This window comes from Desmodus rotundus, chromosome 4 (genome assembly GCF_022682495.2).
Source record: "Desmodus rotundus isolate HL8 chromosome 4, HLdesRot8A.1, whole genome shotgun sequence".
NCBI classification, from domain to species: domain Eukaryota; kingdom Metazoa; phylum Chordata; class Mammalia; order Chiroptera; family Phyllostomidae; genus Desmodus; species Desmodus rotundus.
In genome coordinates, this window is record NC_071390.1 from 65,555,856 (window position 1) to 65,570,473 (window position 14,618).

A 14,618-nucleotide genomic window follows, 5' to 3' on the forward strand; every position below is an offset into this window, starting at 1 on the left:
GTTTTCTCCTCACCTTAAATTTTCTAACTCTCAGTTGTACTGTCTATGCTTGTCACATAGACTAATCTAATAAGACCTTACCCTTTCAGAGGATGCTTCTGAAATGATGCTTCAGAGGATAACTTCAGGAATAGGGCTCACTGGCAGGCCACCACAGTGTTCTCTACAGATTAACACAGACCCAGTTGAGTGACCTCAGGGACACACGCACACCTGGGTCGTGTGCTGGAACCTCTTGCTCTTGTGACAATGTGATATTGATATTTTGGTTTTAAGGGGAAAAAACTATTTCATACATAGATTTCTTGTTAAACCTTGCTTTACTGTGAGGTCATTCAGTGCCATTGGGACAACCTTAATAGGCTGGTAGTGTCATCACTGGCCAGGAGGCTTTAAGGCAGCACCAGAATCAGGCAACCTTGGGTGTCAAAGTTGACATTGCTCCTGGTCTTGGTAAGACATGGGTGACCATATTACCCATGCTGAGCCTGTTTTTCTGAGGCACCAACTGGGTAGTGAGTTGCAAGGTTGTTGTGAAGCTGAATGAGATATCACATATAAACTACATGGTGCTTTATGACTATAAGGGGTCACTGGGGACACTAGCTCCTTCCACCAAACTCCAAAGTAATCACCACTGAATACCATTAATCCCCCTGCCTATGGCTAGACCCAGGGGTGGCCAGGCCAGCCTGCTCCCTCACCCTCATAATCCAGAAATGAAATAGGAGTTCTAGGCTTTTAGGGTGACTCAGAAGATCTCCCAGAAACTGCAAATGTGAGAAAGAATAGGATAGGGCTATTATAGGATACCCCATTGTCATCAAGTAATGGAAAGGGAGTTCAATGACAGAAAATTGAAGGGGAGATGAAAAAATAAGGAATCTGATATTGAGAAGAAAGGTATTTGGAGCCTTATCAAACTCCAGTATCTTTTACTTATTTTTCTACTAATTTATATCCTGTCATTTTCCAAAAAGGATTAGACATGGCAAACCAAGTTTTAAGTTAGCAGACCCATATGAGACATACCAGCACTTCATAGCTACTTGAAATGAATGATTTAGTCCCCGTGCAATTCCTCCAAGAATAAGGACCACTCCCCTCATTTCACTTTATCTCTGCCAAGAGGCAGGGTCATGTGCCCAGGGAAGCTGTTCACACACATGTTCCAGGACCACTTGGAGTACCTCAGAACCCCCCACCTATCTGCTCTGGGTACTCTCTTGTCAGTCACTTTGTGTCCAGTAGCTGCCATTTCAGCCTTCTTCAAAGGCTGCCTGGGCTTCTGGAGCTACCTTGGCTGCCTGTGCAGGGGGTCAGAGCCTTGGGAGTTTCTGTTCCTCTCTGCCCTGGTCCCTCTGAGGCAGCCTGAGACCCTGTGGAGGGTCTGAACATCTAGCTCCCTTGTCAAGGCCATATTAACCCTGAGATGTAATTAAGCTCCAGAGCTCCCCAGAGGATCCAAGTGAGGCTGGGATGCTTGGCTTCTTGCTCTTCAGTCCTGCTGTACCTATTCCATACCTGCTTCTCCTGGGACAGCCTCCTTAGACATCCCTGTGTAGGAACCCAGATCTCAGGAGCCCAACCTAAGACAGGTGCCTTGGGCTTCTTTTTTTTTTTCTAAGTCCTTTCCAGGAGCTCCCAGCTTCTCAATATCCTCCAAGTAAGACCGGGGGCCTTGTCATCTCAGGTCCCAGCCAAACCACTTCTATACACCCAGATTCTCCTTCCAAAATGCCTGTCAGTCAGCTTCAGGCACTATAGCTGTAAGCTGATGGCAACTTAGAGACAATGGAGACTGCAGCGGGGGGGGGGGGCATTTGGGGTGGGTGGATGATGAGTAAACAGGCCTTTCTACAAACATGCACAGAAAAGAGCAGACATTCCAGTCCCTCAGGAGCTCTTGCACACAGGAAAGACCGGGACCATTTATGTTGAATCTCCTGTTTGAACTACCCCAAGTAAAAGGTGTGTGACCAGGCAACCACAAATGCTCCTTTTGATATCTCAGACCCTTTCCAATCATTCACTGGCCCCTCTGAGGCTAAGAATGTGAGGAAGCTCTGTGAGGCAACTGTTCTGCTCACTCAGACAGAGGGTGGGTAGGACTCTGAGTGGCATAGTATCGACTGGCTTCCAGAGTTTGGAGCAGGGATAAGGATGTAGAGATGGCCTAGGAGGGTCTCAGTTGATCCTAAAGGAGGTTGTGTCCCCAGAAGATACCCAGGTGGTATGCTTATAGATGGGATACATCATTATTTTGGAATGGGTGACATTCAGTTTTCAAGATGTGACTGTACCTTTAATTTATTAGCTTTCCATAAAAACACATAAGATACACAATCTATGGTATAGAAAGTATAATTTATAAAAATATAAAAAATCTTGATTACTTTTTAGTATTGCAAGATATTACTGCATATGTTATTTCAATAAGCAGGTTTAAACAATGGAGACTTAACCAGCAAGATTACTTCTGTGGGGAATGATTACAACTCCCCTGTTTTTGTTTTAAAATAAAATATATATTAAGAAAAAGAAGCCAAAATTGGTTATATGTGCATATTGTATATCTAAAAGCTTTGCAGTGAAGTTTGAAAAAAAATCCGTTTTTATCATTATTTAGGCCCTGTTTGCGAGTATTAATAAGTGGCTCAAAGTGTCTTAAACATTGTTTAAATGAGGTTATTTCCACATGAAAGAAGCAAGTGTTGTCAGGTGTGCAGTCTTCTTTGAAGGTCATCAGATGATCACCACAAAAGCCAGCAGTGTAGACACATTTGGTTTGCAGGCCTACAGGGCAGAGGGGATGGACAGCCTTCATGCCAGGGCTGATTTTCAGATTCCTTCAGAGGGTTCAGGCTGGAATTTTAACAGCTCAGTCACCAGCAATAAAAATCCCAGAATGATGGCCCGGGGGACAGATCCTCCCGGGATGCAGCAAGGTTGTTTGTGAGCTCTGTTCTGCCTTTGCACCTGTACCCCTAGTCAAGCTCTCACTCCGGGGCTCCAGGGACATTACCCTGCAGACCATGGGGTGGAGGTTTCCTTCCACTCTGGAGCACTTGTCTTACCGGCAGGCACAGGTCTCCACAGACATGTTGGGGTACACCTTCAAAACCACATTCCGATTCTCATCCAGGAAGAGGACCCCAAGGGAGTTCATCTTGTCAGGAACGCAGCAGGGCTCTGGGATGCCTGGGATGATGCCAACAGCCCTGACAATGCTCTGGATGGTGGCATGATTGGATGGGCTCACAATCTGCAAGGTGGGAAAGGAGCAAGATTACCTCTGCACTCTGCCCCACCCACCCACTGTGCCATCTGCAAGTTCTCCACTCAGCCCTTGTAAAGACATGGACCAAGAATAAAAGGTGAGATTCCAGGGCTGTTGCCCCTTTCCTCCAAAGTCATCCCCAGACTGAGTCCCTGGGAGGTTTGCAAGAGCCTGAGGCCTTCCTGCCCCTCCAGCCTCTGTGAGGAATGACATCACCTACAAGGCACTGGCCACTTGGGGGCACCTGCTCATTGCACATCCCAGAGAAGCACCTGGAACAGAGCAGAGGTGGTTAGAGGGAAGGCCTAAGGAGATGCTTAGCCAGTTTGGCCTGGGGCCACAGCTGCCCAGGCTTCTCAGTCTGAGGTGTACAGACGTGCTTCCATGTGATCCTGTTCCTAGCATGAAGGGAAAGGCCTGCACATATGTGCAACAGTACGATGGGGCTGGAAAATGACATTTCCTGGGAAGGTCTAACTGCAGTGTTAGATGCTGATTCACCCACATCATTCCATTTTTGTCATCACATTAGTCTCATGGGGTAGGCATTACCTAAATTTTACTGGTGAAGAAGCTGAGGCTTCAAATGACTAACAAACTTGACCAATACCCCTAAGATACCATAGACAGGCTTGGACACCATGCTCACCAGGGCTACACTGGCTCTCTTTCCCTCCCCAGGCAGCCTCTCCCATCCAGAAGGCTCTGGGTCACAGCAGCAAAAACAGAGAATGCTCTTCCTTAAGCACCTCTGACAAGATGAGCAGGACCAAGCCCCATGTGCTTCAGCTCACTGCCAACCAAAGAGTTTTATATATCATGTGTTGAAGAGAAAGGCCTCCTGCGTGGGAAGCAGGAGGAGAGGGACTTGGAGACATCTGATTTGTGGGATTGAGGCTGGTGTCAGGGATGGTGGGAAGGCAGCCAGCCAGGCTGACAAGATAAGTGCCGGTTCAGCCAGCTGGAGCCTGCTGAGTGCTCCTCCTGAATCTGTGAGACCCCACCAGCAGACGCCTGTTGGCAGGGTACCTCCCTTTCTCTCTCTTGCTCATGCACAGCTTTGAGAAGAAGCCCCTTAATTCCCAAACAGGGTAATGCTGCTCTACTTCTGGGTCTAGGATTTCCCACATGGCTGATTTACTTAGTTTCGAACTGAATTTATGTACTGACTTCCTTTCTTGGATGGAAGGCATGACATGGAACTCAGCAGAGGAGCTAAGCTGGAGGAGAGTGTACCCTGTGGCAAATCTACATCAGCTGGCTAATGGCTCACCACAGCTCCAGCAGTGAGAGACAGAGAGACAGAACCATGACCATCTTGGAGGGAAGGTGAGAACCTGAAAACATTTCCAGCACAATGGGTAAACAACCCCCTGCTGTACGTTCTGCATACTGGGTTGCACAGTGGGAGTTAGTTGCCTTATGGTCACAGACCTGAGTGGGAGGAAGGGAGAAGGGAGTCCTCACTGAGAAGCCACTGAAACCAGCTCTGTGCTGGTCACAGACACCAATGCTCTGAGGTCCAGTCCAGGAACAAAAACAAGAGCCTTGGTGAGGAGGGTGCTTTGCAGACCTGTCCTGTCTACAGGGGGCAGCATCTACTCAACCTCTGTAGATTGTTGTTTTGTGGGAACACACACACATAAGGAGATGCATTCTCCCCTTTCCAAAAGAAGAAATGTTCCAATTTAAAATTTATATTCAACCAAGTCATCATTTTCAAAGGCACAGCCAACCATATCCATCTGTGGGCTGAAACCACCCAACAGGCTACCACAGAGGTAAAACTCTGTCTACCTACCTATTCCAGGTCTTCAAGGCCTCCAATAGATGGGAGGGGTTATTATCCCTATTTTATAGACAGATAACAGAGGTCACGAGGCAGAGGGACTTGCTAGTATGGGTAGTATAAGAGTTACAATTAGACAATGGGTGCAATGGAACACGCCCTACCTTGGGCATGGGGAACTCACACGCTCCTGCACAGTAGTAGGCATCAAAGGATTTGGGTGAGATGATCCATTCATTCCATCCAATGTCTGCAAAGTCCACCTTCAGGTACCTGCGGGAACAGACCCTTGGCTCATCCCACTGCTTCCTCCGGGCTTTCTGCATTGTCTTTTCATCGAAGTGCAGCACCTGGGATGAAGCCACAAACACATCCTGGCTCTTTTTTCTGCGGTCCTTGCGCCCTGGCCGGGGCTTCAGTGTCCGGAAGGGGCTGGGCCACAGTTCGTGCTTGTGGTAGTGTTGGGTGCGGGGAATTTGTGCTGGCCTCTCGTCCAGCCCTGGAAGTTCATTGTCCTGGAGAGGCCCAGTTGCCTGTGTGGCCCGTCGGACACGGGGATCTGTGGAGCTGTTGGGGGCTGCGCCAGGTTCCCTGTCTCCAGCCTGGAAGGGGTCATATCTCTGCAGTGTCACTGCCACACTATTGGGCTCGGAGATGGCCAGGTCATTGGCATAGATGAGAATGTACGGTGCATGGGGGCTGAGCCTAGGCACCCCAGGGTCCTTTCCCCCAGAATCTAGCTGGGCAGAGAGAAGCAATTCACCATCTTGACGGGCCGCCTTGACTATGGGGGAGATGTCCTTGGTCTGCCACAGGGCCCGTGGTGGGGGCACTAGGGCCATGTTCCCCCGGAATAGCCCCTGCGTGGCTGTGTTCTGTGAGAGGCTGCGGAAGAGCAGGTGCTGGCGTGCAGGCAGACCTAGGGGCAGCAGGCGGCAGGACACATTCTTGGCCTGCTGCTTGCATGGTACCTCATGAGCCCAGGGCCACCGGGGCTCAGAGTAGAAGTGGAATGTGGCTGTGAGGATCATTTCCGAGTCCTGCATGGAAGTCAAGTTGAAGAGATACAGGGCCTTCTGGTTGACCACTTCTGCGAGGGAAGGACAGACCACAGCCTGTTAGGTTCTCTCCTGTTTAGGCCCCCATGTGCCATAGGGTCTTCTAGGTGATACTAGGGCTGGGATGGAAGAGGAACACCCATTTAGGGAGCACTCCCAGGCCAACCCGGCTGTCCTTACCTCATGTAATTCTCAAATTAATCTGAGGGGATGCCCTGTGTTATCCTCAATGAATGGATGAGAAATTAAGGTCAGAGGTAGGGGATTGTCAATATCCCATTGCAAAAAAGTAAATGCAGCAGCAGACAAGGTAGGTGCTTAGAGCTGCGGGACCCTAAAACTCCTGTCAGATCTCCCCCACCCTAAAACATACACTCCAATACCTCTCAATGAACAAATGAACACCTTCATTAATGAGATAAGGGGATCAGGGGACCAGGTGATCAGGTGTTCTGGATGGTGTAGGTCAGGTTCAAGCACTGCTGACAGCAGCCCCTCCTGTATTTTCACATCCCTCTATTTTACAGATATTAAGTGCAGCCTTTCTTCCAAATGAAGTGAAATAAGTAGATAGCCTCATAGTTTCCCTGCATTCTGAGTGACTTCTGAAGGAAATGGCTGAAAAGCACAGTCATTTGGGTGTCTATATTTGTTCAACCCAAGGTTTTTTAAGTTTGTTTTACAAAAAACAATTTTACAAAGAAAGAAATCAGGGTTGCACAAGATCACTCAACAATATTTCCAATATCCAGGTTGCTCCAGAGGCCCAAACTGTGATAGGGACTGGGATTCCGCAAACTGCACATTTGAAGCTGTAGAACACTCTGGCCCCTGCATCCTGGGCTGTCAGTCACCTTTTTTTCCTGCTCTCGTGGTCCTACCAAGTGTACTCCTAGGGTCCCAGGGCCAAGACCCTTGGTCTGCGGCCCCAGGAAGCTATCTAGCCTGGCACCATGAGTTCTCCAGATGGCCAAGTTCAAATGGAAGAGAGGAGTTGTTCCGAGGCCTCCACGAGGTGCTGCAGACTAGCAGGAGACCAGAGTGGCCAGACAGGCTGCCTCCCTCCTGCTGCCAGTGTCAGTCTGCTGGGCAGAGCTGAGAGAGGAACCAAGTTCCACAGCGTAAAATGCGAGCATGTGCAGTGATGCTGGGCTCTACAACAGGTATGTGCTGGGGCCACAGATTCTCTGACAGGGGTGCCCACAGGATCAGCTGGGATTTTTTTTTTTTAACTAAAATCTTCAGATTAAGGTTACTTTGTATATATTGTGAAGGAGGCAAAATTCAACTGAGGATTTTTGAGTGTTCTTAAGGGACTATGAGAGAGAGGAAGGAAGAAAAAAAAATACATCTATGGAGATCCTAAGTCAGTCAAGGCTTAGGTGACAGTCTAAAGACCCTACCTTATGTAGTGCTCAGAGCAAACTCAGAGTTAAGGCAGCCCGTGCACCCCCAGGAAGGGGCGGCCTGCGCCACAGATAAGGAACAGTTCATGGCTGTTCTTAATGCACATTTAAACTTGGCTTCCCCGAACACTGCAGCCTTGAGTCTTGTGGTCTGGAGTCCTGCATTTCCCAAATTTCCCTGATCACTGCCTTCCTCTCCTGGACATGATTCAGAAAGTCTGGAATAATGGGGCCCAGGAATTCGTGTTTTAACTAGCATCCCAGGGTATTTTAACCATCAGAAAAGTTTGGGAAGCTCTGGTGGGTAGTGGCTGTGTATCTGCTACATCTGGATTGACCTGTGGGTGAGGTGAAAGTTCACCAACAATACAGCTCTCTCCGTCCAATGTGAAGCACCTCCATGGCACCCTGCTTCATTTGTCTTCATGTCACTTCCCAACATCCTGATATATATTTCTTTGTTAGCGTTTCTCTTTCCCCCAGAACACAAACCCCAAGAGAGTAGGGAATTTTCCAGCTTTGCTCACTGCTATATCCCTAGATAACAATGCAAGGCCCCAGTGACAGTCAGAGCTCAGAAACACACAATGAATGATGGAGGAAGAGTAGAGTCTCTGCTAGGTCTGTCTATTTCAGTTAGCAAAAGGCTCTACACTATAGAAACAGAACCCAAGCCACCTGGAGATTTGTTCTGTCATCCATTGCCTCTCAAAAAGCCATCAGGATGAGCAGAGTGAGAACCCCTGCTGAAGACACAAGCACCAACATTAGCTGGAGGAAGAAAGCGGTGGGTCCATCAGGGCTGTGGCAGAGAGGGGCTAAGAATATGAACTGAGGGTCTTTTTTTCAGGCAGGCCCCAGAGTCAGGGTTTAAATCCTGCTTTCATCACTTACTAGCTCTGGGCCTCAAGCAAGTCATGAAATGTCTCTGTGCCTCAGTTTCTACACCTGTAAATCAGGCAGAATAATTGTACGCACCACCTAAAGTTGTAAGATCATCTCTGGAGCTTGACAGGGTGCCTAGCACATAGCACATGCTCAGAACATACTGGCTATGTGGCATCAGGAGCTACTGCTGCATTCAGAGTACCATGCCCTTGTTCCCTGCCTCATGCCCCATGAAAGGCATCACTACCCATCCACTCCCTGCCCAACAGGAGCCTGAGGATTTGCAGGGTCTCTTCCCCCTCCCGCATCTAAACACTTCCAGTTCCTCTTGGCTTTGCACCCTGTTTGTCCACAGCCATTCTGAACTCTGCATCCCTCCACCACTGCTTCATCCAGGGCATGGCCTTGACTGCCACTGTGACCCCGGAGCACCATCAGCCCTCAGATCACACTCATGTTTCACAAGGAAATCATCCATTACAGATGAAGTGTTAATGTGCTTAGTACAAAAAGAACCTCTATAAATCAGTAAGAAAAAGACAAGAATCCCAATAACAAGAAGCAATTTCCACACCAAAAAATGCAAATAGCAAATAAGCATAAAGTCCAGGGTGACCAGTAATAAGAAAAAAAAGGTAACTTCAAATATGGATATAACAAATTGTACCTGTATGTTGAAAATATAATTCTGAAGAAAATATTACAAATATATATATATATACTCTGTTACATCTGGGTGTGTGATTAGGGATGACTTCTTTACTATGATTTTCTATGATTTCTAGATTTTCTCAAGTAAGTAAGAACCTCTTTTATAACCTTTCTTTTCTCTTTCCTGTCTCTGCCCCTTAAGTCTCTCCTTCCTTTCTCATTCCCCTCCCCACTCTCTCCTCTTTCTCTCCCTCCCTCCCTCTCCCACCTCTCCCTCTCTCTCTCTTCCCCTTTCTCCTTTCTTCTCACACTGTATATATACTGTATACTCCCCACCTTCCCATAGGAAACTCAAGGTTTTGATGACCTGATTTGGCCCACCAGTCCACCTCCATCTCCTGCCTCTCTCCTCACCTTATTTCCTTTATGAAACCAAAGTCCTCACAGTTCCAAGCACACAGTAGACTGCTTCACTTCCGCAACTGCCTAAATACCACCTTCCCTTTCAGAATTTGTCTGGGGTCTCATCTGCTCTTTGAAGGCTTCACTGGCCCCTATCCAGGGCCTCTTCCCTGCTGTCCCTTAGGGCTCCCAAAGAATACCCCCAGCCCTTTGTCACTCCATCAGACCACCTGTCCCATAGCCCATAGTTTTCTGCTCACTCCTACCTTCTGCATCAGCTCCTGGGCTTTCTGGACAGGGCCAACAGTCTGTGCATTTTTGTGTCATCTGAGCTTACAGCACCTGCTACCTACTGAGGTGTTTAGGAAAGATGTGGGGAAATGAAATGAATGTGACTTTTGGCATTGTTGACAGATAGGTATGTATTATTACATGCCTTTTAGAAATGAAGAAATCAAGCTGAGAGAGCTTAAGTAACTTTCCCAGTATTACACAAGTAGGTGGAAAGCTTAAATTTAAATATAGGTCATTTGAAGTGGGGGTGTCTAATCTTAACCCTTAGGATTAGGTACAGAGGCTCTCTGCACTGATGCTTAATAGGGAACAAAATGTACTTCAGGGAGCAATGAAAGTGAGGGAAGGATGGCTGGAGTAATAATAATAGGAGGTAATAAATTTTTGACATTAGATGTGTCAGGCATTGTTGTAAGCATTTGACATATTTCAGATCATTTTTAAAAACCTTACAAGAAAGGGAGAATTATTAGACCCATTTTAGAAGTGAAAAAAGCTGAGTTATGGGGAAGTTCAGTTCCTTGTCCAGATCAGACTGAAGATTTGGACCCTGCCAGACAGCTCACAGACTTTGCTGGGAACCTGAGCTCTGCTGCCTGGTGGCAAACAAGAAACAGTTCTGCTGCAATAAGAGCTGCAGGGACTGATACATCTGTTATTAAGAGGAGGAGCCCCACTGAGGCAGCTGAGGCCACCATCATAGATCAAACTTGTTCCAGTTCCAGAGCTGAAGACCCCACTGTTTTGCCTCATCCATAAGATGAGAGGTACCTGCCCAAGCTCACACTTCCTCACAGTTGGGTCAGGAAGCAGGCACCTCTGAGGGCTGGTGAGGGGCTGGGTAAGAAACAACTTGAATGAATCAAGGGAGGGGATGAGAAACTAAGTTGCTGGGTCCTGCTCTATGTCAGGCACAAACCCTATCTTATCCCATGTAATTTTCACACCCCACTGTATACACAAGAAAACAATGCTCCGAGGAGTAGAGTGATGTGCACCACAGCACACAGCCAGAAACTGGCTGTCCACTGGTTCCAAACAATAATGTTAGGTTGGTCAGACAGTTCCAGACTGGTTCAGAATAATCTCCCAGATTGTCTGTTCCACCCTCAGTCTTCCAAACCCTGATAGTTCTGATGGAACTGGCGGGGGGAGAGATAACAATTAAAAGAGCATTGGCCTAGCAGATGGAAGGTGCCAAGTATTGTCACTGTGAACAGCCCTATCCCCTACCTTAGTTTCCTTTTTTGTAAAATAGAAGAGCTAGATCTGAAGGAATGTCTCAAGGTCTTTCTTAAGGCTAAGAATCCTGTGCTTCACTCTTACTTATACTACCCCTCATTCTGTGAAAACAGAGAGATAAACTGTGCATCTCTATGCCTAGGCTGCAGCAAGTAGGTGAGCTCAATGGGGATGCTCAGCCCTGGTTGCAGCAATGCTCTTGCCAGCCTTGCTTTCCTTAGCTGCAAGGTTTGAGGGCTGACTTAATGGATGCAAGGTTAAAATCTACACATTTGTGAACACAAATGCTTTGTACTCCCAGGGGAACAACAGGCATGACCTCCTAATCTGGCTGGGGCTGAGCTTGGGCTAATATATATTACCTCATCTCATCTTCACTGCACGCCTCACAGGGAAGATACTGGCATGAACTTCCCATTTCATAGATGAGTACATTCAAGTCCACAGAGCTTTAATGATTTGCCCAAGGTCACATCCATGCTAGATGATTTCTGAGTGGCGTAATTTAATGATTCTTCAGAAATGGACCACAGGTGGTGACAAAAAGGTACCAAGGGCTGAAGTTAAAGCTGGTTGACTGGAGCCCACCTAAGTCTGCTCAGAACAGGATGGGGAAACGGAGCCCATCCTGGTGCTCCCAGTCTATGATTATGTGAGACTGAGCTTCCCATACCTGGCTCTGAGGCCACAGATGTTACCTTGAGTCACACAGCCAATGATAGCCATGTCTGGCTCCAATGCTGAGTTTGTTCCTGATGGTCTTTCTCCTAATGAATGGCCTTCTCCCCCATGAACGCCACAGAGGACCCCTACCCACATTTTCTAGAATGGCATTCTGTGACCATGAGTAGTCACTATGACAGCCAGGGTCTTCCCACCCCTCCCACCAGGCTGCACCACTGGGGACTATAGAGGCAGCTCAGCCCATGAGGACAGACAGTGGGTGGTGCTCTCTGAGCAGGACAGGGAGAGATGTGCAAGTATTCTCTGCCCAGATCCAGTCAAGGTGTAGGGAGAGGGGAAAGGATCTGCCCAGGTGGGTGAGGTGCCCCTGCCCAAACTTCTGGACCCTTCCTCAAACCACTGTAGTCTGAACACTTCATGCCAGTGCCCAGCAGGTCTCAATCTTGTGCACCCAAAGCTAAGCACCAAACGGCCTTCTCAGTCCACTCTGCTGCCCCAGCCACCAGATCCACTAACTAGAGGGTCACACACTCTGTCTGAGGCCAGTGCTTGGAACTTCTAGCACAGCTGGCTTATGCCCACCTGAAATGTCCTCCTCTTCTGTCAAAAGCCAATACAACTGATCCCTATGGCATGGTTCCCCCCACCTAGGAGCTTCCCCAGCCCATTCACATCTCCATTTTGTGCTTAAAGCCTTGTGTATGGGGTGGTCTGTGTCCAGCAAGTGTGACACCCTTTCAGGTTTGGCAGTACCCTAGGGTCAGGAACACTGTGTCACTTTGTGCTACTTCAGTGTCCCCACTGGAGGCTCAGGGCCCGGCATAAAGCATTTGGTGAATAGTTAATGAAAGAATGAATGAATGAGACAATGAATAAGAGGAAGAGAAAAAGCAGAGATGCAGGGGTAGAAGGATGAACAAGTGAGGAAAGGTGAGAATGAAAAGAAGGGGCGGGGGATGCCCTTTACTTACCCAGCCGAGGCCTAAAGCTGCGGACCGTGTTGCCCCCTCCAGGACGCGCGCCCCTTCGGCTGTATTTCTCATAAAGACGAAGCATGTGGACAGCGACCATGTCCTGGGCACCAGGACCTAAAGCGGCAGCCTTGTCCCCTAGGGACTTCTGGGGGTCCTTGCCCCTGGCCAGTCCGTCGGTGGCCAAGGGCCCTGTGGACTGGGGGGGGGATGTGTGACTGCCGCCCGCGTCCCTGAGCAGCACAAGAAGCAATGGCAGCAGTGGCAGCAGTTGGGACCCTGGTCCTGTGCTGGTCTGAAACGGGCCACGGGCCATTGTGAGTGGCAGCGGGGAAGGTCTGGACCCAGCAAGGAGGGAGAGCACGGGCGCACCGGAGGCTGCAGAACGACCCAGTGGATAGAGGGCACACGGGCAGCCGGGGCAGCCGGAGGAGGACAGCCGGCTCAGGGAAGAGCGAGGCGGCCAACCTAGCGATGGTCGGTCCTCGCTGCCAGAGATCCAGGTCAACGCTGTCCAGAGGGGCGTGGAGTGGAGCCGAGCCGATCTGGTGGCGGGGAACTTTGCAGCACACTGAGTGGCGGATGGGAGTGTTCGAGAGGCGGGGCGGGGCGGGGCGGGGCGGGGCGGCCAGCAGAGCCTTCGAGGGAAACCCGGTTGCGTGTCCTGGACCCCTGAGACAGCAGTAGATACGGCAGTGCTTGGCCCGCTACGGGTGCGTGCGCCAGCGTGCGGCGGTGCGCGCGCAGGGGTATGCGCTTGAGTGTGGGGCTCCAGTGTAGGGGGCATGGGTGTGGGCGAGCACACTCCCCGCGCCCCTGCTTGGAACCTGAGGACAACCCAGGCGGCTGCCGTGTGTTGGCGCCGCAGCTTGGCAGGGGCTACGAGGGGGCTGGGAACCAGGGGGGGGGGAAGCTTTGGAGGGGTGCTCGCCTGCCGGGTTGTCCCTGCAATGGTATGCGATGACTATGTGGTTGCAAGATGACAGCTCCCCTGTGAGGACAGGCAAGGAGATGGTGTGTGTGTGTGTGCCTCTGAACCAGTGTGTGTCCCAAATGCAAGGATGCGGGGAAGGTGGACCCTCCCCTCCCTGGGCAGCCTTTGAAAATAAAAAAAAAAAAACCCTACTCCCAAAGCTCAACCAACCAGGGCAACTGGAAGAAGATCCCGATTAAAGTTCAGAATTAGTCGGTTAACTGACCCTGGATTTGGAGACAATTATTCCAGTTGTTGAAGGAACACATCAAAGGGCCTTGCGAATAATCTTTGGACTTGTGATCATCAGGGTTGTCCTGTAGAAGGACATGGTTTCAGATGGCTTCAGAAAACGTTTCGAAGGTGTCTGGTTAGGAGACAGACAAGAAAGCAGTGGCTTTCTGTAGAAGGCTTGAGGATGAAGTGATGGTGTCATGATTCTCTGGGCCCACTGCCCCTTAGCTCAGACCTGGGCAGAAGGTCCTGAACTTCATTTTGCCTTTAGCGGGGTTTCTTGTCTACATGTAGAATATCAGTGGGTCTGGGAATTCGGATGGAGAAAAAAAGTACATCTTCATTTTCACTAACCTGTAATTGAACCTTAGCATTTCCTTAAAGAGAGGCAGGCAGCCAACCACCACCGATATCACCAGTGATATTAACCATACTTGTGACTTTGCAACCAATTGCCACTACTCACAGGTATTTTCATATTATACAAGAGTTGTTCCACATTTCTCAAAATATCTTTTTGGCTTGTCACTTTTCTTAAAATAAAGTGACAATAAAGTTAAGCCCTCTGCTAGTTATTAATGAATTATTTTTTTAAAGATTTTATTTATTTATTTTTAGAGAGAGGGGAAGGGAGGGAGAAAGAGAAGGAGAAAAACATCAACATGTGGTTGACTTTCACACAGCCCCCACTGGGGACCTGGCTGGCAACCAAGGCATGTGCCCTGACTGGGAATTGAACCAGTGAC

General features: G+C 48.9%; 1 protein-coding gene across 1 annotated transcript; it reads right to left on the reverse strand.

Moving 5' to 3' along the window:
* Window positions 1-2,307: 2,307 nt before the first annotated feature.
* Window positions 2,308-13,199, reverse strand: GDF10 (growth differentiation factor 10). The gene is made up of 3 exons (XM_024561113.3): window positions 12,666-13,199; window positions 5,234-6,159; window positions 2,308-3,265 (listed from the first exon to the last, which is right to left on the reverse strand). The coding sequence occupies exons 1-3, from the start codon at window positions 12,979-12,981 to the stop codon at window positions 3,074-3,076; spliced, it is 1,434 nt and encodes a 477-aa protein (XP_024416881.1). The 5' UTR covers window positions 12,982-13,199; the 3' UTR covers window positions 2,308-3,073.
* Window positions 13,200-14,618: the final 1,419 nt, after the last annotated feature.